At 38.4% G+C, this 26,066-nt stretch overlaps 2 protein-coding genes across 16 annotated transcripts in view; one reads left to right on the top strand and one right to left on the bottom strand.

Moving 5' to 3' along the window:
* Nucleotides 1-26,066, bottom strand: part of LOC309664455 (uncharacterized protein) — a 71,674-nt gene that overhangs the window by 8,367 nt on the left and 37,241 nt on the right. For 7 of the 12 annotated variants that reach the window (XR_014265753.1, XR_014265754.1, XR_014265755.1 and 4 more), the window contains 2 exons: nucleotides 25,536-25,628; nucleotides 19,620-19,736 (listed from right to left, as the gene is read on the bottom strand). Coding sequence is in view for 2 of the 12 variants with exons in the window: in XM_082469915.1 (XP_082326041.1) it covers nucleotides 19,620-19,736; nucleotides 25,536-25,628 (210 nt within the window). In the remaining 10 variants the exon portion in view is untranslated. Of the gene's footprint in view, nucleotides 2,553-19,619; nucleotides 19,737-20,061; nucleotides 20,105-25,535; nucleotides 25,629-26,066 lie in introns of all 12 variants that reach the window. The other 5 variants (XR_014265758.1, XR_014265762.1, XR_014265761.1 and 2 more) reach the window with 4 other exon arrangements.
* Nucleotides 1-26,066, top strand: part of FRMD3 (FERM domain containing 3) — a 321,116-nt gene that overhangs the window by 294,817 nt on the left and 233 nt on the right. For 3 of the 4 annotated variants that reach the window (XM_082469724.1, XM_082469723.1, XM_082469726.1), the window contains one exon: nucleotides 20,823-22,568. In XM_082469724.1, coding sequence (XP_082325850.1) covers nucleotides 20,823-21,421 — 599 coding nt within the window. In that variant the 3' untranslated portion in view covers nucleotides 21,422-22,568. Of the gene's footprint in view, nucleotides 1-20,822; nucleotides 22,569-26,066 lie in introns of those variants that run through there. The other variant, XM_082469725.1, reaches the window with a different exon arrangement.

The raw sequence follows: 26,066 nt of genomic DNA, 5'->3' as shown, positions 1-26,066 counted from the left end.
ATGATGGGAAAAGTATTATGAAACTCCCACACATCTAATGCTAGTGGTTATAAAAACTATGACAGGGAAGAAAGCATTTATTTCCCTGCCTAACTCCTCTTTTCCAGAAACATAAGAGAATACTTCTGTTGTTGAGATCAAAGTACTGGAATACTTGGGCGACTTTGAAACATCAGTAATCTAGCTGATTTTATCACAGCATTTATCTAGCAGCATTTGTAGACTAGCAGCCTATAGGCCTAAAAATACCCACAGGCTCTTTTTGTATGGACTGCACAGATTTTTTTTTTAATTTGAATTTTAAAGCTTTCAGATGGAGCTCAATATGGTCAATTTTCCCCGGTCACCACCACTCCCTACTGTCCCATACCTGGCCTGCACTCATTCACATCAGGCACCTGCCTGGCCTGTAGAGGCACTCGCTTTTGTGACCCTGGATTAATGACCATGATTATGTCTCTCCCAGAAGCCACTATTTCACCTTGCTAGTGCTCTATTTTTCCTTCTTAGATCCTGGATTTCTCAGAAGAAAAATAAATTTGGGAAGGGGGACAGGGAGTGCTGGGGAGATGGGCTGAAATTTTACATAATGTAACTGAGAAGGTGACATTTGTTTAACAACCTGCAAAGAGGGACAGAGTGTGAACCCGTCTGAAGGCAGAGTGCTCCAAGCAGAGAGAACAGCAAGAGAGAGCTTAACTGGCATGTTTGAGGGACAGCTAGGCTTCTGTGGCTGGAGTGGCATGAACAAGGGGGAGGGTCCTAGCAGAACAAGGTCAGAGAGGTTAGGAGAGGAGGGGAGGGCTCACTGAGTAGAGCCCTAGACATCCCTGCAAGGACTTGGTTTATACTCTGAGGAAGATGAAAAACCACTAGAGGACATTGAACAGATGAGTGGCATGATCAATGTTATGTTTTCAAAGGATGAGTCCAGCTGCCGTGTTGACAATGACCCTTACATAGGCAAGGGCTAAAGCAGGGGGACCAGATGAGATGCTGCTGCAGTAATGTAAGTGAGAAAGATGGAGGCTTAGACCAGGTTGGTAGCGGTGGACACAGTAGGAAGTGGTCCGATTCTGGGTGTGTTTTGAAGGTAGAGACATAGAAGTTGCTGATGGGTCCATTGTGAGAGTGAACAGAGGAAAGTCAAGGTTTTTGGTCTGAGCAACTGGAAGAATGGAGTTGCCGTCAACAAAATACTGCAGTCCGGAAACCTGAGGTTTCCCTTTACCTCTTGTTATAGGAGAAGGATATGGAAAACAGAAGGCAGAGGGAGAATAGGTTGCGTATTAGGAAAAGGAGACTTAAGGAGGAAAGGCCATTTACAAGAGAAAATGCTGTTAGGTAAGAACACAGAGCATGGAAGATCTTTGTGACCACAGGACGGTGAAAATAGCCAAAGGGGCTGGGAGTGGTCTTTCTAGAGCAGTTATGCCACTCATATACAATATGTTGCTTTCACTGCTTTCCCAAAGAGGAGAGTAAAATGACCTTTCTTCTGGGGATATGGAATACCAGATATGTAAAGATGTAGTATTCCAGAAAGTCATAACTCTTGTCATCTTTCCTTACACTGTGAACATTTTCTCCCTTCAGGTTTCATGGAGTATTATATGATGGTAGAAAAATTACAGCTTGCATTTATTTTTTTTTAATTTTTATTGAAGTTCATAACATAAAATCAACCATTTTAACATGAAAAATATAGTACCATTTAGTACATTCACAGCTTTGCAACTAACACCTCTCTCTAGTTCCAAAACATTTTCATCACCCTAAAAGGAAACCTGGTACCCATTAAGCAGACACTCCCCATTCATTTCCTCCCTCAGACCCTGGCAACCACCAGTATGCTTCCTGTCTCTATGAATTTACCTGTTCTGGATATTTCATATGGAGATAAATGGAATCATATGTTATGTAAGCTTCTGTGTCTGTCCACTTTCACTCAGCATGTTTTTGACATTCATCCATGTTGTATCATGTCTATAATGATTGAATAATATTATTATATGGATAAACCACATTTCATCTATTCATCCGTTTATGGACGTTTGGGTTGTTTCCAGCTTTTTACTATTGGACTACTGCTGCTTTGAACATTTTTGTACAAGTATTTGTTTGAGTACTTGTTTTTAATTCTTTGGAGTATATACCTTGGAGTAGAAGTGCTGGATCATATGGTAATTCTGTTTGACTTGAGGAACTGCCAAACTGTTTTCTATAGCAGCTGAGCCATTTTAAAAATCCCATCAGCAATGTTCAAGGGTTCCAGTTTCTCCTCACCCTTAACCAACACTTGTTATTTTCAGGTTTTAAAAAATTATAGCTGTGGTTTATGTCAAAAAGTGTTTTCCTATGTTTTCCTCTAAGAGTTTTATAGTGTCTGGTCTTACATTTAGGTCTTTAATACATTTGGAGTTTATTTTTGTGTATGGTGTTAGGAAGTGTTCTAATTTCATTCTTTTACATGTAGCTGTCCAGTTTTCCCAGCACCACTTATTGAAAAGGCTGTCGTTTCTCCATTGTACGTTCTTCCTTCCTTATGGAATCTTAAAAACAAAAACAAAAACAAAACCATGGTACTGATGAACCTAGTTGCAGGGCAGGAATAAAGATGTAGACATAGAGAATGGACTTGAGGACATGGGGTGGGAGGGCGAAGCTGGGGCAGAGTGAGAGTGACATCGACATATATACACTACCAAATGTGAAATAGTTGGCTGGTGGGAAGCAGCAGCATAGCACAGGGAGATCAGCTCTGTGCTTTGCGATGACCTAGAGGGGTGGGATAAGGAGGGTGGGAGGGAGGCTCGAGGGAGGGGACACGGGGACATGTGTATGCATATAGCTGATTCGCTTTGTTGTGCAACAGAAACTAACACAGTATTGTGAAGCAATTATACTCCAATAAAGATCTATTAAAAAAAATTATAGCCATTCTAGTGGGTGTGAAGTGCTATCTTATTGTGGTAACAACTAATGATGTGGAGCTTCTTTTCATGTGGTTGTTGGCCCTTTGTATTTTGCTTGCATGTTTTATGGTATCTTTCATTTAGGCTGCTCAGGACTGTCATACCAGAGCTATTAGGAAATATCTGTTGATATTTAAAAGATAAAACCAGTAATTCAGTCCTGCACATCATTTTCCCCCAGTTTTATTGAGATATAATAGACATACAGCACTGTATAAGTTTTAGGTATACAGCATAATGGCTTGACTTACAAGTGTTGTGAAATGATTACTGCACTACCTTCAGTTAGCATCCATTATCTCATATAAATGTAACAAAAAGAAAAAAATTTTTCCTTGTGATAAGGACTCTTGGGATCTACTCTCTTAACAACTTTCATATATATCATAGAGCAGTATTAACTATAGTTATCATGTTGTACATTATATTCCTTATACCTATTTATAACTGGAAGTTTGTACCTTTTAACTCCCTTCCTCTAATTCTCCCTCTTGCCACTCCCTGTCTCTGGTAACTACAAATCTGATTCCTTTTTCTATGAGTTTTTAAAAAGAATTAGATTCCACATATAAGTGAGATCATACAGTGTTCGTCGTTCTCTACCTGACTTATATCATTTAGCATAATGCCTTCCACGTCCATCCATGTTGTCGCAAATGGCAGGATTTTCTCATTTTTTGGTGGCTGAATAATATTCTGTTGTATGTGTGTGGGGGTGTGTGTGTGTGTGTGTATCACAAGTTCTTTGTGTATATATATATATATTCACAGATGAATGGACATTGAGGCTGTTTCCATGTCTTGACTATTGTAAATAATGCTGCTATGAACACGGGGGTGCAGATATCGTTTCAAGTTAGTGTTTTTGTTTCCTTTCGATACATTCTCAGAAGGGGAACTTCTGGATCATATGGTAGTGCAAAATTTTTAACTTTTGCACTTTTAACTTTTTGAGGAACCTCCATACTGTTTTCTATAGTGCCTGTACCAGTTTATAATCCTGCCAACAGTGCACCAGGGTTCCCTTTTCTCCACATCCTTACCAGCATTTATCTCTTTTTTTTTTTTAACATCTTTATTGGAGTATAATTGCTTTACAATGGTATGTTAGTTTCTGCTTTATAACAAAGTGAATCAGTTACACATATACATATGTCCCCACATCTCTTCCCTCTTGCATCTCCCTCCCTCCCACCCTCCTATCCCACCCCTCTAGGTGCTCACAAAGCACCGAGCTGACCTCCCTGTGCTATGCGGCTGCTTCCCACTAGCTAGCTATTTTACGTTTGGTAGTATATATATGTCCATGCCACTCTCTCACTTTGTCCCAGCTTACCCTTCCCCCTCCCCGTATCCTCAAGTCCATTCTCTAGTAGGTCTGTGTCTTTATTCCCGTCTTGCCCCTAGGTTCTTCATGACATTTTTTTTTTTTTTAGATTCCATATATATGTGTTAGCATACGGTATTTGTTTTTCTCTTTCTGACTTACTTCACTCTGTATGACAGACTCTAGGTCCATCCACCTCACTACAAATAACTCAATTTTGTTTCTTTTTATGGCTGAGTAATGTTCCATTGTATATATGTGCCACATCTTCTTTATCCATTCATCTGATGATGGACACTTAGGTTGCTTCCATGTCCTGGCTATTGTAAATAGAGCTGCAGTGAACACTGTGGTACATGACTCTTTTTGAATTATGGTTTTCTCAGGGTATATGCCCAGTAGTGGGATGGCTGGGTCACATGGTAGTTCTATTTTTAGTTTTTTAAGGAACCTCCATACTGTTCTCCATAGTGGTTGTATCAATTTACATTCCCACAAACAGTGCAAGAGGGTTCCCTTTTCTCCACACTCTCTCCAGCATTTATTGTTTGTAGATTTTTTGATGATGGCCATTCTGACTGGTGTGAGATGATATCTCACTGTAGTTTTGATTTGTATTTCTCTAATGATTAATGATGTTGAGCATTCTTTCATGTGTTTGTTGGCAATCTGTATATCTTCTTTGGAGAAATGTCTATTTAGGTCTTCTGCCCATTTTTGGATTGGGTTGTTTGTTTTTTTCATATTGAGCTGCATAAGCTGCTGGTAAATTTTGGAGATTAATCCTTTGTCAGTTGCTTCATTTGCATATATTTTCTTCCATTCTGAGGGTTTTCTTTTCGTCTTGTTTATGGTTTCCTTTGCTGTGCAAAAGCTTTTAAGTTTCCTTAGGTCCCATTTGTTTATTTTTGTTTTTATTTCCATTACTCTAGGAGGTGGGTCAAATAGGATCTTGCTGTGATTTATGTCATAGAGTGTTCTGCCTATGTTTTCCTCTAAGAGTTTGACAGTGTCTGGGCTTACATTTAGGTCTTTAATCCATTTTGAGTTTATTTTTGTATATGGTGTTAGGGAGTGTTCTAATTTCATTCTTTTACATGTGGCTGTCTCTTTTTGTTTATTTATTTGTTTTGTCTTTTTGATGATGACCATTCTAAAAGGCATGAAATGATATGTCATTGTGGTTTTGATTTGCATTTCTCTAATGACTAGTGATGTTTAGCCTAGTTTCGTGTACCTGTTGGCCTTTCATTTATCCTGTTTAGAAAAATGTCTATTCAGGCCTTTTTCCCATTTTAAAATTGAATTATTTGGAGTTTTTATTTTGCTATTGAGTTGTATGAGTTCTTTATATATTTTGGATATTAACCCCTACTCAGATATGGCTTGGAAATTTTTTTCCCATTCCATAGGTTTTCACTTTGTTGTTTGCTTCTTTTGCTTGCAGGAGCTTTTTAGTTTAATGTAGTCCCACTTGTTTTTGATTTGGTTGCTTGTGCTTTAGGGATCATATCCAGAAAATCATTGCCAAGACCTATGTCAAGGAGCTTTTTTTCCTATGTTTTCTTCTAGGAGTTTCACGGTTTCAGGTTTTACATTTAAGTCTTTAATCCACTGCAAGTTAATTTTTGTGAGTAGTGGAAGTTTGGGGTCTAGTTTCATTCTTTCACATGTGAATATCCTCCTGCTTTGTTCTTCTTTCTCAGAATTGATTTGGCTATTTAGGGTCTTCTGTGGTTCCATATAAATTTTAGGATTTATTTTCTACTTCTGTAAAAAATTTCGTTGGAATCTTGATAGGGATGGCATTGAATCTATAAATCGCTTTTGGTAGTATTGACATTTTAACAATATTAATTCTTCTAATCATGAACATGGGATACCTTTCATTTGTGTCTTCTTCAATTTCTTTCACCAGTGTCTTGTAATTTTCAGTGTAGAGATCTTTCACCTCCTTGGCTAAGTTCATCCCTAAATATTTTATTGTTTTTGATGCTGTTGTTGTAAAAGAGATCTTTTTTTTTTCAGATAATTTATTGCTACTGTATAGAAACACTACTGATTTTTCTATGTTAAAATTGTATCCTGCAACTTCACTGAATTTGGCAATTAGCTCCAACAGTCTTTTGGTGGAGTCTTTAGGATTTTCCATGTATAAAAATATGTCACCTGCAAATAGAGGTAATTTTACTTCTTCCTTTCCAATTCGGATGCCTTTTATTTATCTTTCTTGCCTGATTGCTCTGGCCAGGACTTCCAGAACTATGTTGACTAGGAGTGGTGAGAGTGAGCACCCTTGTCTTGTTCCTGATCTTAGAGGAAAAGCTTTCAGTCTTTCACCGTTGAGTATGATGTGAGCCATGGGCTTATCATATATGGCTTTTATCATGTTGAGGTACATTCCTTCTATAGCTAATTTGTTGAGTTTTTATCAGATGGGTGTTGAATTTTGTCAAAAGCTTTTTCTGCATCTATTAAGATGATCATATGATTTTTTTCTTTCATTCTGTTAATTTGATATATCACATTAATTTGTGTATGTTGAACCATCCTTGCATGCCAGCTCTAAATCCCACTTGATCACAGTAAATGATTCTTTTAATGTGCTGCTGGATTCAGTTTTCTAGTATGAAGAATTTCTGCATCTATATTCATCAGGCATGTTGGTCTGTAGTTGTTTTCTAGCAGTGTCCTTTCGGGCTTTGGTGTCAGGGTAATGCTGGCCTCACAAAATAAGACTGGGAGTGTTCCCTCCACTTTGATATTTTTGGAAGAGTTGAAAAGGATTGGTGTTAATTCTTTAAAATTCACCAGTGAAGCCATCTGGTCCTTGGCTTTCCTTCACTGGGAGATTTTTGATTACCAATTAAATCTCCTTACTAGTAATTAGTTGATTCAGACTTTCTATTTCTTCTTGTTTTAGTCTTGGTGGTTTGTATGTTTCTGAGAATTTCTCCATTTTCTCTAGGTTGTCCAGTTTGTTGGTGTATATTTGCTGATAGTAGCCTTTTATGACCCTTTGTATTTCTGTGGTATCAGTTGTAATGTTTCCTTTTTCATTTATAATTTTGTTAATTTGGGTCCTCTCTTTTTTCCTTGGTTAGTCTAGCTAAAAGTTTGTCAATTCTGTATCTTTTCAAAGAACCAACTCTTAGTTTGGTTAATCTTTCCTATTTTCCTGTTCTCTATTTTATTTCTGTTCTAATCTTTAGTTTTTCCTTTCTTCTGCTAACTTTGGGCTCAGTTTGACCACCATTTTCTAGTTCCTTAAGGCATAGAGTTAGGGTTTTTTTTATCTTTCTTGCTTCTAATGTGGGCATTTATTGCTATGAAGTTCCCTCTTAGAACTGCTTTTGCTGCATCCCATAAGTTTTGGTATGTTGTATCTCCATTTTTGTTTCTCTCAAGATACTTTATTTATTTCCTTGTTAATTTCTTCTTTAATCCATTGGTTGTTCAGGAGATTGTTTAATTTCCATTATTCATGAACTTTCCAGTTTTTCTCTTATTGATTTCTAGTTTCACACCATTGTGGTCAGAGAAGGTACTCGGTATGATTTCAATCTTCTTGAATTTGCCAAGATTTATTTTATGGCCTAACATATGGTCTTTCCTAGAAAATGTTCCATGTGCACTTGAGAAGAATGTGTATTTTGCTGTTGTCAGATAGACAGAATGTTCTCTATATGTCTGTTAGGTCCATTTGGTCTATAGTGTTGCTCAAATCTGCTGTTTCCTTATTGATTCTCTGTCTGGATGATCTGTTCATTGTTGTGAGTGGAGTATTAAAGTCCCCACTGTTATTGTATTGCTATTTATGTCTCCTTTTAGCTGTGTTAGATTTTGATTTATGTATTTGGGTGCACCAATGTTGGGCACATAAATATTTACAATTGTTATATCTTTTTGATGTATTGACTCCTTTATCATTACCTTCTTTGTATATTTTTACCATTTTTAGTTTACAGTCTTTTTCTTTTTAACATCTTTAGTGGAGTATAATTGCTTTACAATGGTGTGTTAGTTTCTGCTTTATAACAAAGTGAATCAGCTATGCATATACATATATCCCCATATCTCTTCCCTCTTGTGTCTCCCTCCCTCCCACCCTCCCTATCCCACCCCTCTACGTGGTCACAAAGCACTGAGCTGATCTCCCTGTGCTATGCGGCTGCTTCCCACTAGCTAGCTATTTTACGTTTGGTAGTGTATATATGTCCATGCCACTCTCTCACTTTGTCCCAGCTTACCCTTCCCCCTCCCCGTATCCTCAAGTCCATTCTCTATTTTGTCTGATGTAAGTATTGCTACCTCTGCTTTTTTGTTGTTGTTGTTGTTGCCATTTGCTTGAAATATCTTTTTCCATCCCTTCATTCTCAGTCTATGTGTGTCTTTATGTCTAAAGTGAGTTTCTTGTAGGCAGCATATCATTGGATCTTGTTTTTAAATTTATTCAGCCATTCTATGTCTTTTGATTGGAGAATGTAATCCATTTATGTTTAAATTATTGATTTAAAAAAAGGGCTTACAATTGCCATTTTGTTACTTACTGTCTGGCTGTTTTGTAGATCCATTGTTCCTTGTTTCTTACCCTGCTATCTGTTTCTTATTTTGATGTTTTGTGGTATCAGTATGCTTTGACTTCTTTATCATGTTCCTTTTGTAATTACTAAAGGTTTTTCCCTTGTGGTTACCGTGAAGCTTACATAAAAATATCTTAAAATTGTAACATTCCAGTTTAAGCTAACAACAACTTAACTCCAATACAATCCCTAAGCTTTACACTTTTACTTCTCCTCCCCCTCACGTTTCAGGTTATTGATATTACAATTTGCTTTTGTTATTGTATAACTAATAACAGATTATTGTAAGTATGGTTATTTTTACATTTGTTTTTTAACTTGTAAACTAGATTTGTAAGTGAATTGTGCACCAGCATTACCGTACAGAATCTAACTTTGACTATATTACCAGTGAGTTTTACACTGCCTTCTTACTTTTTATGATGTTAATTAGTGTCCTTTCCACTTAACAGACTCCCTTTAGCATTTCTTGTAAGGTAGGTCTAAGGGTGATGAATTCCTTCAGTTTTTGTTTGTTTGGGAAAGTCTTTATCCCTCCATTTCTGAAGGACAGCTTCACCAGGTATGGTATTCTTGGTTGACAGTTTCTTTCTTTCAATATTTTGAATATGTCATGCCATTAGCTTCTGGCCTGAAAAGTTTCTGTTGAGAAATCTGCCAGTAGCCTTATGGCACCCTTACATTAACTTCTCTCTTTTCTCTTGCTGGTTTTAAAATTCTTTTGTCTTTGACTCTTGACAATTTATATTTATGTCTCAGTAGAGCCCTTTTTGAGTTCAACCTATTTGGGATCCTTTGGGCCTCTTGGATCTTGATGTCTATTTATTTCTCTTCCCAGGTTTGGGAAGTTTTCAGCCATTACTGTCTTTAATATATTTTCTGTCCTTTTTCTCTTCTCTTTTTGGAATTCCTTTAATACAAATATTGTTTCTTTTCATTGTGTCCTGTAAGTCCTATGGGCTGGGGCTGGCTTCACTTTTTTCATTCTTTTTTCTTTTTGCTTCTCTGACTGGATAATTTCAAATATCCTATCTTCCAGGTCACTGATTCTTTCTTCTGCCTGGTTGAGTCTTCTTTTGAAGATCTGTATTGATTTCTTCATTTCAGTTATTATATTTTTCAGCTTTAGGATTTCTGTTTGGTTTTTGTTTTTGTTTTTTTTTTTTTTTTTTAGTTTAACAAAATTAGGTTGGTTTATTAACTTGCTGCAGCCAGGGAGACAACACCCAGAGGAACCAAACAAAGGAAGAAACAGGGTTATCATAGGATTAGGGGGCAGGGTGGAATTTAGGTGAAAATGAAATGAAGCAGTGTTGATAGGCTCGAAGCAAACCTCACTGTGTGGAGAGGGGTTAACATTTGACTTGGGCTGAGAAGCGAACTCGTGGTCTTGTTTCCTTGGACACCACAAAGTTAAGATCAATATAGAACTACTGTGTCCAGAAGCCCCTTATCTGAAGCTCTGCGCCTGGGCTGGTAATCCAGGCTGCTTCTCTGTGTCAAATCTGGCTCCAACCCACCAGACAAGAGGGGAATGTTCTGTTCTCCCTGACATGATTTCAAAGAGTGTCTGACAGTCTCTGGTTTTAGGGAATGAGGTTTCTCAGCACTGTGTCTTTGGTATTAATTGACAAAAGAAGGTTTGACAGCTTCACGTTCCACAGGAGTCCCTTGATGCCTCAATCACTTGGATGTGAGGGCCATCGAGTGCTCCAGGGTTCCCATGGCAGTGTGACCCCAGCTCCCTGGGCCCCATACTACTCTGGGCCTTCATTAGAACAATGAGCCAAGTCTCCTTCCATGCTTCCCGTCCAGACTGGAATCTCGGGGGTCCGGCCCAAGTTGGGGTCATTCTCCTCTGCCCATTCCTGGCACAGAATACCAGTAGGTGCTCAGTCCATGTCCATTGAATCTAACTGTTGATAGGTTTTCTTTCTTTTTAAAAATTTTTAAAAAATTGTAGTATAGTTGATTTACAATATCGTGTTAATTTCAGGTGTACAGCACAGCAATTCATTTATACATATATATGTATATATCTACTCTTTTTCATATTCTTTTCCCTTTAGGTTATTATAAAATATTGAGTATAGTTCCCTGTGCTATACAGTAGGTCCTTGTTGATTATCTACTTTATGTATAGTAGTGGGTATATGTTCATCCCAACCTCCTAATTTATCCTTCCCCCCACCTCCCTTTCCCCTTTGGTAACCATAAGTTTGTTTTCTATGTCTGTGTGATAGATTTTCTTTTTTTTTTTTTTTTTTCCTAGAGCTCCAGTGAGTGTGTATTTTTTTTTTCCACACACACACACTGTATTTTATTTTTACAAGAGATAAATAGACTGTCAGCAAGCATTGTACATGGATGACCACAACAAAAGCAACAATGATTGCAATTACCAAACATGAAACACACTCATACTATGTCATAATATTGACATTCAGTCCAGTAATCCTCCACTGTAACAGCTCCTTTACTTTGCAGTGAAAATTGATTTGTATATTCTTTGCCTCTGAGTCCTTGTGGGATTTTTTTTTTTTAATTCAGACAGAAAGTCACAAAAATTATACTCGTCCTCATCAGTTCACTCAGTCCCATGTAATGAATTGTTGTTTTTCATCTTGATCTTTTGTTAGCACTTTTATGAGTTCATCAGTTTTTCATCAGAGTTCTGAAAATGCTTATTCATTCAGTTCAGCAGTATAGTCAGTTACCAGAAACCTGTACTTGTCAGAGTCTTTTCCATGAATTTCTTGTAGATGAAACCCTTGTATAGGAACATATTTGCAAAATCATCAGAGTACACCCAGAACTGTCTGTAAATGACAAAAGACTTAAAAATGACCACGGTAAAAGATTTGATGAAAGTTCATAATAATGCAGTTGACAAGAAAATTAGTTATTTCTGAGATATACATTTTAAAGTAATAACTAGGATTGTTACTTATAACATTATACCAGAACATGTAAGATTTTTAGAAATTTCATGTAATGTCTGAAACATTTATATTAACATATTTCCATACATATTTCCATACAAATACAAGATTTTTAGAAATTTCATGTAACGTCTGAAACATTTATATTAACATATTTCCATACAAATAACCCAATGAAAGTTTAGTATTAGTTGTTTTGTTTGCTTTTTTATACTGCAGGTTCTTATTAGGCATCGATTTTATACACATCAGTGTATACATGCCAATCCCAATCGCCCAATTCAGCTCACCACCATCCCCACCTCACCGCAGTTTTCCCCCCTTGGTGTCCATATGTCCATTCTCTACATCTGTGTCTCAACTTCTGCCCTGCAAACTGGCTCATCTGTACCATTTTTCTAGGTTCCGCATACATGCATTAATATACGATATTTGTTTTTCTCTTTCTGACTTACTTCACTCTGTATGACAGTCTCTAGATCCATCCACGTCTCAACAAATGACTCAATTTCGTTCCTTTTTATGGCTGAGTAATATTCCATTGTATATATGTACCACATCTTCTTTATCCATTCGTCTGTTGATGGGCATTTAGGTTGCTTCCATGACCTGGCTATTGTAAATAGTGCTGCAATGAACATTCGGGTGCATGTGTCTTTTTGAATTACGGTTTTCTCTGGGTATATGCCCAGTAGTGGGATTGCTGGGTCATATGGTAATTCTATTTTTAGTTTTTTAAGGAACCTCCATATTGTTCTCCATAGTGGCTGTATCAATTTACATTCCCACCAACAGTGCAAGAGGGCTCGCTTTTCTCCACACCCTCTCCAGCATTTGTTGTTTGTAGATTTTCTGATGATGCCCATTCTAACAGGAGTGAGGTGATACCTCATTGTAGTTTTGATTTGCATTTCTCTAATAATTAGTGATGTTGAGCATCTTTTCATGTGCTTCGTGGCCGTCTGTATGTCTTCTTTGGAGAAATGTCTATTTAGGTCTTCTGCCCATTTTTGGATTGGGGTGTTTGTTTCTTTGATGTTGAGCTGAATGAGCTGTTTATATATTTTGGAGATTAATCCTTTGTCCGTTGATTCATTTGCAAATACTTTCTCCCATTCTGAGGGTTGTCTTTTCGTCTTGTTTATGGTTTCCTTTGCTGTGCAAAAGCTTTGAAGTTTCATTAGGTCCCACTTGTTTATTTTTGTTTTTATTTCCATTACTCTAGGAGGTGGATCAAAAAAGATCTTGCTGTGATTTATGTCAAAGAGTGTTCTTCCTATGTTTTCCTCTAAGAGTTTTATAGTGTCCAGTCTTATATTTAGGTCTCTAATCCATTTTGAGTTTATTTTTGTGTATGGTGTTAGGGAGTATTCTAATTTCATTCTTTTACATGTAGCTGTCCAGTTTTCCCAGCACCACTTATTGAAGAGACTGTCTTTTCTCCATTGTATATCTTTGCCTCCTTTGTCATAGATTAGTTGACCATAGGTGCATGGGTTAATCTCTGGGCTTTCTATCTTGTTCCATTGATCTATGTTTCTGTTTTTGTGCCAGTACCATATTGTCTTGATTACTGTAGCTTTGTAGTATAGTCTGAAGTCAGGGAGTCTGATTCCTCCAGCTCCATTTTTTTGCCTCAAGACTGCTTTGGCTATTCGGGGTCTTTTGTGTCTCCATACAAATTTTAAGATGATTTGTTCTAGCTCCGTAAAAAATGCCATTGGTAATTTGATAGGGATTGCATTGAATCTGTAGATTGCTTTGGGTAGTATACTCATTTTCACAATGTTGATTCTTCCAATCCAAGAACATGGTATATCTCTCCATCTGTTGGTATCATCTTTAATTTCTTTCATCAGTGTCTTATAGTTTTCTGCATACAGGTCTTTTGTCTCCCTAGGTAGGTTTATTCCTAGGTATTTTATTCTTTTTGTTGCAATGGTAAATGGGAGTGTTTCCATAATTTCTCTTTCAGATTTTTCATCATTAGTGTATAGGAATGCAAGAGATTTCTGTGCATTAATTTTGTATCCTGCAACTTTACCATATTCATTAATTAGCTCTAGCAGTTTTCTGGTGGCAGTTTTAGGATTCTCTATGTATAGTATCATGTCATCCGCAAACAGTGACAGTTTTACTTCCTCTTTTCCAATTTGTATTCCTTTTATTTCTTTTTCTTCTCTGATTGCCGTGGCTAGGACTTCCAGAACTATGTTGAATAATAGTGGTGAGAGTGGACATCCTTGTCTCGTTCCTGATCTTAGAGGAAATGCTTTCAGTTTTTCACCATTGAGAATGATGTTTGCTGTGGGTTTGTCATATATGGCCTTTATTATGTTGAGGTAGGTTCCCTCTATGCCCACTTTCTGGAGAGTTTTTATCATAAATGGGTGTTGAATTTTGTCAAAAGCTTTTTCTGCATCTATTGAGATGATCATATGGTTTTTATTCTTCAGTTTGTTAATATGGTGTATCACATTGATTGATTTGCGTATATTGAAGAATCCTTGCATCCCTGGGATAAATCCCACTTGATCGTGGTGTATGATCCTTTTAATGTGTTGTTGGATTCTGTTTGCTAGTATTTTGTTGAGGATTTTTGCATCTATATTCATCAGTGATATTGGTCTGTAATTTTCTTTTTTTGTAGTGTCTTTGTCTGGTTTTGGTATCAGGGTGATGGTGGCCTCATAGAATGAGTTTGGGAGTGTTCCTTCCTCTGCAATTTTTTGGAAGAGTTTGAGAAGGATGGGTGTTAGCTCTTCTCTAAATGTTTGATAGAATTCACCTGTGAAGCCATCTGGTCCTGGACTTTTGTTTGTTGGAAGATTTTTAATCACAGTTTCAATTTCATTACTTGTGATTGGTCTGTTCATATTTTCTGTTTCTTCCTGATTCAGTCTTGGAAGGTTATACCTTTCTAAGAATTTGTCCATTTCTTCCAGGTTGTCCATTTTATTGGCATAAAGTTGCTTATAGTAGTCTCTTAGGATGTTTTGTATTTCTGTGGTGTCTGTTGTAACTTCTCCTTTTTCATTTCTGATTTTATTGATTTGAGTCCTCTCCCTCTTTTTCTTGATGAGTCTGGCTAATGGTTTATCAATTTTGTTTATCTTCTCAAAGAACCAACTTTTAGTTTTATTGATCTTTGCTATTGTTTTCTTTGTTTCTATTTCATTTATCTCTGCTCTGATCTTTATGATTTCTTTCCTTCTGCTAACTTTGGGTTTTGTTTGTTCTTCTTTCTCTAGTTTCTTTAGGTGTAAGGTTAGATTGTTTACTTGAGATTTTTCTTGTTTCTTTAGGTAGGTTTGTATAGCTATAAACTTCCCTCTTAGAACCGCTTTTGCTGCGTCCCATAGGTTTTGGGTCGTTGTGTTTTCATTGTCATTTGTCTCTAGGTATTTTTTTATTTCCTCTTTGATTTCTTCAGTGATCTCTTGGTTATTTAGTAACGTATTGTTTAGCCTCCATGTGTTTGTCTTTTTTACGTTTTTTTCCCTGTAATTCATTTCTAATCTCATAGCGTTGTGGTCAGAAAAGATACTTTGTATGATTTCAATTTTCTTAAATTTACTGAGGCTTGATTTGTGACCCAAGATGTGATCTATCCTGGAGAATGTCCCGTGCGCACTTGAGAAGAACGTGTAATCTGCTGTTTTTGGATGGAATGTCCTATAAATAACAATTAAATCTATCTGGTCTATTGTGTCATTTAAAGCTTGTGTTTCCTTATTTATTTTCATTTTGGATGATCTGTCCATTGGTGTAAGTGAAGTGTTAAAGTCCCCCACTATTATTGTGTTACTGTCGATTTCCTCTTTTATAGCTGTTAGCAGTTGCCTTATGTATTGAGGTGCTCCTATGTTGGGTGCATATATATTTATAATTGTTATATCTTCTTCTTGGATTGATCCCTGGATCATTATGTAGTGTCCTTCCTTGTCTCTTGTAACATTCTTTATTTTAAAGTCTATTTTATCTGATATGAGTATAGCTACTCCAGCTTTCTTTTGATTTCCATTTGCATGGAATATCTTTTTCCATCCCCTCACTTTCAGTCTGTATGTGTCCCTAGGTCTAAAGTGGGTCTCTTGTAGACAGCATATATATGGGTCTAGTTTTTGTATCCATTCAGCCAGTCTATGTCTTTTGGTTGGGGCGTTTAATCCATTCACGTTTAAGGTAATTATTGATATGTATGTTCCTATGACCATTTTCTTAATTGTTTTGGGTTTGTTTTTGTAGGTCCTTTTCTTCTCTTGTGTTTCCCACTTAGAGAAGTTCCTTTAGCATTTGTTGTAGAGCTGGTTTGGTGGTGCTGAATTCTCTTAGCTTTTGCTTGTCTGTAAAGCTTTTGATTTCTCCATCAAATCTAAATGTGATCCTTGCCGGGTGGAGTAATCTTGGTTGTAGGTTCTTCCCTTTCATCACTTTAAGTATATCATGCCACTCCCTTCTGGCTTGCAGAGTTTCTGCTGAGAAATCAGCTGTTAACCTTATGGGAGTTCCCTTGTATGTTATTTGTCGTTTTTCCCTTGCTGCTTTCAATAATTTTTCTTTGTCTTTAATTTTTGCCACTTTGATTACTATGTGTCTCGGCGTGTTTCTCCTTGGGTTTATTCTGTATGGGACTCTCTGCGCTTCCTGGACTTGGGTGGCTATTTCCTTTCCCATGTTAGGGAAGTTTTCGACTATAATCTCTTCAAATATTTTCTCTGGTCCTTTCTCTCTCTCTTCTCCTTCTGGGACCCCTATAATGCGAATGTTGTTGCGTTTAATGTTGTCCCAGAGGTCTCTTAGGCTGTCTTCATTTCTTTTCATTCTTTTTTCTTTAGTCTGTTCCGCAGCAGTGAATTCCACCATTCTGTCTTCCAGGTCACTTATCCGTTCTTCTGCCTCAGTTATTCTGCTATTGATTCCTTCTAGTGTAGTTTTCATTTCAGTTATTGTATTGGTCATCTCTGTTTGTTTGTTCTTTAATTCTTCTAGGTCTTTGTTAATCATTTCTTGCATCTTCTCAATCTTTGCCTCCATTCTTATTCCGAGGTCCTGGATCATCTTCACTATCATTATTCTGAATTCTTTTTCTGGAAGGTTGCCTATCTCCACTTCATTTAGTTGTTTTTCTGGGGTTTTTTCTTGTTCCTTCATCTGGTACATAGCCCTCTGCCTTTTCATCTTCTCTATCTTTCTGTAACTGTGGTTTTTGGTCCACCGGCTGCAGGATTGTAGTTTTTCTTGCTTCTGTTGTCTGCCCTCTGGTGGTTGAGGCTATCTAAGAGGCTTGATGGGAGGCTATGGTGGTGGGTAGAGCTGACTGTTGCTGTGGCGGTCAGAGCTCAGTAAAACCTTAATCCACTTGACTGTTGATGGGTGGGGCTGGGTTCCCTCCCTGTTGCTGTGGTGATCAGAGCTCAGTAAAACCTTAATCCACTTGACTGTTGATGGGTGGGGCTGGGTTCCCTCCCTGTTGGTTGTTTTGCCTGAGGCAACCCAACACTGGAGCCTACCCGTGCTCTTTGGTGGGGTTAATGGCAGACTCTGGGAGGGCTCACGCCAAGGAGAACTTCCCAGAACCTCGGCTGCCAGTGTCCTTATCCCCACGGTGAAACAGAGCCACCACTCGCCTCTGCAGGAGACCCCCCAACACCAGCAGGTAGGTCTGGTTCAGTCTCCCCCAGGGTCACTGCTCCTTCCCCTGGGTCCCGATGCACACATTACTTTGTGTGTGCCCTCCAAGAGTGGGGTCTCTGTTTTCCCCAGTCCTGTCAAAGTCCTGCAATCAATTCCCACTAGGCTTCAAAGTCTGATTCTCTAGGAATTCCTCCTCCCGTAGCCGGACCCCCAGGTTGGGAAGCCTGACGTGGGGCTCAGAACCTTCACTCCAGTGGGTGGACTTCTGTGGTATAAGTGTTCGCCAGTCTGTGAGTCACCCACCCAGCAGTTATGGGATTTGATTTTACTCTGATTGCGCCCCTCCTACCGTCTCACTGTGGCTTCTCCTCTGTCCTTGGACGTGGGGTATCCTCCTTGGTGAAGTCCAGGGTCTTCCTGTCAATGATTGTCCAGCAGCCAGTTTTGATTCTGGTGCTCTCGCAAGAGGGAGTGAGAGCACGTCCTTCTACTCCGCCATCTTGGTTAATCCTCTCTGTTTGGTTTTTAAAAATGGTTTCTATTTCTTTGTTGAGCTTCTCATTTTGCTCATTCATTGCTTTCCTAATTTTGTTTAGTTGTCATGTGTTCTTGTAGTTCACTAAACTTCTTTAAGAGGATTATTCTGAATTCTTTGACAGCTCATAGATCACCATTTCTTTAGGGTTATTAGTGCTTTTTTAGTTTCCTTTAGTGTTGTCATATTTACCTGATTTTTCATGGTCCTTGATTCCTTACGCTGGTATTTGTGCATTTGAGTAAGTGGGCTCCTCTTCCAGACTTTGCAGGTTTGCTTTGGATTCATCAGCCAGCTCAGTTTGGGTTTCTGGTGTCTGCTGTTGGCATCCTTGGGCAGGTGAGACCTGCTATTAGAGTCTATTTTGGGGCAAGGCAACTGTTTAAGCTCTGAGATTGTGGATGGGGGTGTGTGCCACTGGCTGAGAACAGCTGGATAGGACTGAGGGCTTCATTCCATGCCCAACTGAGGTTATAGTATAGGCTCTTTTGTCTGGATTTTCTGGTCAGGCTTACTAGATGGTCGGGACTAGGAACTATAATCAGCAGTAAATGGGGCTATGAATTAACTTCCCTACCCTGGTAGGGCAGCAGGATGGGACCCAGGGCCTGCCTGGCTCATTGTTTGGGGACCCAAGTCAGGCAAGAGTGTTTACTGGATATCTGGTCAGGTGAGACTACCAGCTTTGCTCTGCAGACAGGGAAAGCCATGGGCTATACTTTTGGTTCAAATGCCACTGTTAAGCAGGGCTGTTGGATGGGCTACAAAGCTTTCTGTGTGCTCTGGTAAGGTTCCCTGGTCAGATAAACTGAAGGCTGTATTCAGCAATGAGTCGGGCTATGACTTAGTTTCCCTATGTAAACTAATTTAGGCACAGTGGGAGAAGCAGCTCCTAGGCCACTCTGTTTGTGGTCTTCAATCAGTCTGATCCAGGCCCCAAGTTCTATGGCCAAACTGGACCACTTGCTTTGCTCTAAAAGCAATCAGCTCTGCCTGCCCACTTCTCAGCTCCAGTGTGGCTGGATAATGCAGCTTCCAGGTGTTCTTACCAGCCCTTCCTGTCAGATGGAGCTATGACTCAGCCCTCCTGCCTGGGTAGGACTGGGAGAGCCCACTTCAGGTAACTCCCAAATTTTCCCAAACAGGCTTTCTGGTTGGAAGGGACAGGGATCTAGGATCCACAGTGGGTGGGGTTATGACTCAGTTCTTCTGCCTGGGTGTGAGTAGACCAGGCTCCAGGCCTGTCAAAACTCCTCCTCTGAGGATCTGAATCTGGCAGTCCTTTCCCTGGTTAGATGCACCACCAACTAGGTTCTGCATATGAGCACAGCCACTGGTTGGGACTAGTACTTGGCTCTGCAGGTAGGAACTCAGTCTGCCAAGATCTGAGTGCTGACTGTTGGAAGCCCCCCCGCCTTCTCCATCATGAATTCCCAGTGGTTGAGCCCCACAGATTCCCCTGTGATACTGGGGGGTGAAATACAGAGTAAGGGCTCCCATAAAGTGACCCACAATGCTAGGCGGGGAGCTGGATGTCACCCCTGGCTCTCTTTTCCCACTGAAGGAACTGGAGGCTCTGAGGAGATCTCTCAGTGTGATCAGCATAGCCATTCCTCTTACCCTCCCAATGCAGTCTGTCTTGGTCTCTGTGGTACAGGAGGGTACTTCAGCCTCACTTGCATGTTTTAGGATTTTCTCAGTGGTGTCTTCTCCGTGAATGGTTGTTAGTTGTTCTTCCTGTGAGGGGGAGAGAAGTCAGAACAACCGATGTTGGCATCTTGGTGACATCACTTCCTGTACATCTTGAAGAGAGAGAAATACTGAAATGCATTCATTAAAAGCAGGGTTACAGTTACCTAATGTACTTGGCTACCAATTTGGTATTATACTGTAGATCCCTCCTGGGGAACATTTCTTTGATTCTACCTTTCCCACTAAGAACCCAAGACTCAAAATAAGGAGAACTGGCCTTAGGCCTGATATTTGAAGGGTTTTCCATCTATAAAATGAAGGGTTGAGAAATACCTCTCCCCCAATAAAGGTTAAGAAATAATGTTCATACCTTTTGACCAAGCAATTTTTCTTTCAGACATCTATCAAATGAGCTGAAACAAGAGGTGATAAAGGCTGTATATGTAAAGATGTCTCATAGCATTCTTTTTTCACAACTGTAAAGCAATCTAAATGTTTGCCAATAGGCAACTATTATTGTATTAACTAAGTAGAAAATTTGGCAACCATTATAAATGCCAGTGGGAGTTTTATGTCAACAGAGAAAATGTCTAAGTTAAAATGTTAAAGGAACAAGATGTAAATTTGTTCATACAGATATGACTGCAGTTATATGAAACGAGAAACCACAAAACTGTGCCTAGAATGAAGACTAGAAAAAATATATAACATAATAAAATATCCCATTAGATAGTAGACTCTCTAATTTTACTACAATACTTTATTGGATGACAGTGTTGACTTCCAAAAGACATTACTCAAAATTATAATAGTGATTTCTTGTAATTTTGTTCTTGTAAACATAACCAAAGTTGGGGGTTTTCAGACCATAATTGCACATGTAAATATTGTAAACACTGCCAACCATTTGAGGTATTTTGGTTATCTTGGGTTTAACATGTTGACCTTAGAACTTATGGTATAGGATCTATTACTAAAAATGACTTTGTTAAAAGTCAGGATTCCACAGAACAATTTCATGGATTCCCTAACTTCCATTCGTTAGTTAGTTTTGGTTTATTTCCATTTACAGATTTTTGTGGAAGAAGAAAACTTGAAATTTAAAATTAAGAAAAATATGTCTCTTTACAGGTGTTCCATTGCCCAAAGAAGATGACATTTCTGCCCCCTTGACCTCCAGCTCACCAGTAAAGGAATCCCATGAGTATGAAGAGCCCTCAAGTGAAGAGGAAGATAAAATAAAAGAAGAGCCCTTGACCATCTCTGAACTGGCATACAACCCAAGTGCCAGCCTGCTCCCTACCCCCGTTGATGATGATGAGATTGACATGCTCTTTGACTGTCCATCTAGGCTGGAGTTGGAAAAAGAAGACACAGATTCGTTTGAGGAACTAGAAGCAGATGAAAATGCCTTTTTAATGGCCGAAGAAGAAGAGCTGAAGGAGGCTCACCAAGCTTTGTCATGGAGCTATGACATTCTGAGTGGCCATATTCGGGTGAACCCACTGGTCAAGAGTTTTTCCCGGCTCCTTGTGGTGGGCCTGGGCCTGCTGCTTTTTGTATTCCCCCTGCTCCTCCTCCTTTTGGAGTCAGGTATTGATCTCTCCTTCTTATGTGAAATCCGCCAGACGCCAGAATTTGAGCAGTTTCACTATGAATACTACTGTCCTCTCAAGGAGTGGGTGGCTGGCAAAGTCAACCTCGTTCTTTACATGCTGGGTTGCTCATAAAGCTCATATCTCATATGACTAAGGGCTATATTCAATACTAGTGATTTTTTTTTTTCAGCAAAGGCCTTGTTCTGAATGGTCACAGGACCGTCAACAGGTGTTCCTTACTCATAACTAATTATTCAGACCTTTAAGTTAGCTTTCCATAATTCACTGCAAGTAAATAAGTTTAAATCAAATACAGTTATTTTAGTTACAGGTCAGGAAGATGGCCTCTAAATAACCAAAAATATGTTTATTTTTTATTATAATACAGACATACTCTTTATCTATTATAATAAATTGAGCTGAATTAGATTTCCTCCTTTTTTAATAGTTAACACCATTATAAGCTATAAGGTTCAGAATCAAAGTTTTAGTAAAAACCCAAGAGAAACTTTTTTGAATATAATCCTTAGTGAAAACAATGTTCTCTAACCAATGCCTATACAACTAAATTTATGCTGGGCTTTTGTTTTTGTTTTTTTAAAAATATTTTTATGTGTTCAAAATATTTTGGTAAATTTTTAGCAAAAAAAAAAAAAAGAAGCCTCCTGGAGTTATTTAAGTGTACAGATTGTAAGACTAACGCACAAAGGGTATGTCAGGAATTTTTTAATGTTTGTTTTGGCACTGGTTTGTTTTTTAAAATATTTTTGGCTGAACATAATTTGTTGTTACCTGCATATGAGATAGAAAATAGGTAGAAAAACACTGTAGAAAGTAAACTTCTGAAACGGATGATGGAACTGGAGGAAGTAGAAATTGAGAGCATCAAGTGGACACAGGGTCCATTTTTCAAAGTATTTGGACAAGATGACTTGTTACTTTCATTTGCATCCTGTCCATATATTTTGTCTCTGGAAATACAATGTTTTTAAAAGAAAGTGAAACTTTAAAGGAAAAAAGTTAAAGGAGATGCTAGTTAATTGCATATTATTGTACATTAACCCAAGAGTGGAAGCAGATGGGAATTGGACAACTGGTAAGTTGCAAAACAAGAGCTCTGGTGAGGCTGGTAGGCAAGTGATGGTAGACAAATGATCTATTTTATGAAAGTGATGGTGATGCAAGGTATTGGATGATGTAAAGAACAGTATACTCACTGTCCAAGTTGACATGAATATGTTTAAGTGGATCTAAATAAAAGTGGAGAAACTTGAAGGCACATTTTTTGGTCCCTCATGCCATTCATTGAGATTCTGTGGAAGAAACTTTAAAAGAAGTGTGTGTGTGTGTGTGAGAAGGAGTGTGAAGAGAATGGATTTTGGCTTTTTGATAAATGCCTATGATCTTTCTTTGTGGCGGTCATTATACTCTTTTCCTTTCCTGGTTTCCTTAAGATTTTAACTCATTCATAATTGGGGCTCTCATTAAGAAAGTGGAGGGGACTCAACTCATTAGATAATATACCATTTCAACTTGGGTGAAGTAGTGAAATGACTCCCTAACTAGACAGTAGATGGGACAAATGCCCTAGTACCTTCCTTCATACCATTAAATCCATGACAGAAAGGCTCTGATGCTTTCCATGCACAGTACTTACCAATACTGTGAAAGAAAAGAGTATGGAGCTTAGGGCATAGAGCATAGGGATTTCTCCATAGATTGTAAATGAAGGCATGGAATATTTTCAAAGGGATTGGGATGCCTATAATCTCTCCCTAACTCCAACTCTATCATTAACATAATCTCCAAATTGGCCATTCCAGTCCTACTCATTCATGGAGCTCTAAGTGCTTTATTAGACATTTAATTTTGTAAATAAGTTTTAAAAGTCAGCTCATGAAGCCTTCAGTTGAGCAAACTATAGTATAATTTGCTATTAAGTTTATAGGGTGTTCTTTCTCATGTGCATTGAGTGATTGATTTTGCTTTTTAATAAAGAATATTTGATACCTGAAATTTGATACCAAGGTAGAAATATATTTTCTATAGGTTATTTGGAAAGTTTGCAAATGGCCTCCTTTGAAGCTGAAGATTTTTCCCCCCTTGTTTATGACTTAAAGTCATACTTTCTTACATAAGGGTACTCCAGTGTAGTCTGCACAAAATTAGTTCCCTCTTCTAATCATGCTTCAAATCATTTTCTTTGAAGTTCTAACCATAACAAATCATCTAGCCCTTGCCCTTTTACACTAATATTAAATAATATTTTTTAAACTAGGGAATTAATATATTAGCCATCATAAAACATTGAAAAATACTGACAGAATAAGTATCACACATAGTCCAGCCAAGCAGATCTATAGTAAGGAATAATAAATATATAATTTTAACATTTCTAGCTAACATCTCTTTTCTCTTAGGCAAAAACTTCAGTGTTGAATAGAAATGTTTTTAAGTGAAGGAGTTGACAGGATAGGGTCTGCAGAATTTAAACAATTTCTACCAAAAGTAAAACTTGGATCCTGAAATGCCATTTTGTCGGGATAGAATCAGAGTCTTTTGAAATATCTGCTTAAGTTTTCTTAGAAGACAGTCACCAGTTGCCTGAATCAAATGAGGAAAAGACTGCTTCCAAAGATGGAGAATATATAATACAGTAAGATACAGAATTCAAAGCAAGTGTGTGAGTATATGTATATTCCATATTATTGGTATATGTGTTTATATATGAATCTGTATATATGTGTGTATTTGTATACACACAACCGATATGCCCTTCATACATAGTTGTTTTTATTTTTCCCCAGTTGAGGAATTTGTGACATGTTATTCCTTTTCCCTCTCAGATATCATAGTGGATAAAACCCACAGTCTCAAAGGTTTCAATTTTCCATGAAAACTACCATTTGTGTACATTTGTGGTTTTATACACACACACATATGGCAAATACATATACACACACAATCTTGTCTTAGTGCTAATGCAAGTTGGATCATGAAAAAAACGTAGGTGAAGTATCGTGTATTTCTGTCCGTGCTTGGAACATATTGTAAAATGTTATGTATCTGGAATATATTTTGTGGTTTGTCTACTATTTATAAAAGACAACTCTGGGAAGAAGTCAAAATGAATTGATTTCATTGAAATACTAGAGAGTTGGGGGCCATGTTACCTGTGATTGGAGCCTTATCTTTGTATAGTGAAATTTGCATTTCTGTGTCAACAGCCAGATTGTTTTATATGTTAATATGGTGGCAGGAATCCCTAATAAAAAATACTCTGGGGAAAAATGTTTCTGCAATCATTTAGTTTTATTCAAAGTAAAGTTGTATAAATAGCCCATTGGAAACTACAGAAAGGTGCCATCTGCTACCATGAAATGAGGTCACCCTTGAATGGTGATAGTATGGGAAAAAAAAAAAAAATCACAGGTAATGGATGGGATTAACCCTTCCTTTGCAGAAGTCACCCAGGCTCAAAGGAAAACTATTGAGTGCACTAGAAATGCACCCAAATATAAAAGACAGCTGTAGTTTAATGAGTGGCATCAAGATAGAGAGAAATAGAAAAGCACAGAAAAAAAACCAGAAAAGGGGTGTTCTGTATGACAGGCAGGAGGAAGGATTTCAGAGTGCAGCAGTTAGTATGTTCTCACTTCCTGTGCCAAAGAGAGCTACCTCAGACTCAGCTCTGCAACTTTGCCATTCAACTTCTATCTGTTCACAGGCCCTGGAAGAATCTTGCTATTCTACTCCTGTCATCCCCTCCATGCATGGCCTAAAAGGACCTCCGCTTTGCTTTGGCACAAAGCTAACAACTCCACACCTGACAGTTAAATCAGAAGGTGTTAGTTACTCTGAATGGAATAAAAGGGACTCTCTTTACTACAGGAACACCATAGGTGTCCAGCTGAATTGTACCCTAGCTGCGGTGGCCTAGTCAAGTTTTGTTTTGTTTTGTTTTTTCAGTTTTATCAAGATATAATTGACATATACCAGTATATCATTTTTAGGTATACAACATAATGATTTGATATACATATATATTGCAAAATGATTACCATAATAAGTTTAGTCAATGTCCATCACCTCACGTAGTTAGATTTTTTTTTTTCTTGTGATGATAACTTTTAAGATTGCTGACTCTTAGTAACTTGCAGACATACGATACAGAACCATTAACAGAGTCACCAAGCTGTGTACTACATCCCCAGGACTTATGCATCTTAAAACTGGGAATCTGTACCTTTTGATCTCCTTCATCCATTTCACCCATCCGGGGGTTGGGGGGTGGGCGAAGTCTGTCAAGTTCTTCCTCAGCAGTCCTCAGGGGTCTGAGCTCCAGAGCACAGGAAAGAAAAGGAAGTCAGTGGCCAGTGTTCAGGTGTGAGGTATCAGGAGTCAGTCCCGAGCCAGCACCTGTTTGTGTTAGTGGCCGCACACTGGGAGGCTCACACACAATGGCCCTTGGCCACTTGTTCACTGAGCAGCCCAGGCTCCGAACCCAGCCTCACCTCGTGGGAGAAACCCTTTTCCTTATTCATACACTCCTTGCTCAGCCGATTAGGGTAAAGATCTCCTAACTACATTTCAGCTTGGAAGGAAAGGACTGGGGAGAAGCTTCCACCTGGGTGACCTCGGGATGGTTGTGGTTGACGAACTTGAGACTCTTGGGGCCGCCTTTCTCTACTGGGTGGAGATAATGTGCTAAAGGACCCTGCTTACTTGTCCTCCTGCTTCTCTCTCTCTCTCTCTCTTTCTCTTGGACCTGCTTTTG

This window comes from Balaenoptera physalus, assembly GCF_965194825.1.
Source record: "Balaenoptera physalus genome assembly, chromosome: 7".
Classification (NCBI taxonomy): Eukaryota; Metazoa; Chordata; class Mammalia; order Artiodactyla; family Balaenopteridae; genus Balaenoptera; species Balaenoptera physalus.
This window is presented reverse-complemented; position numbering and strand designations above follow the sequence as displayed.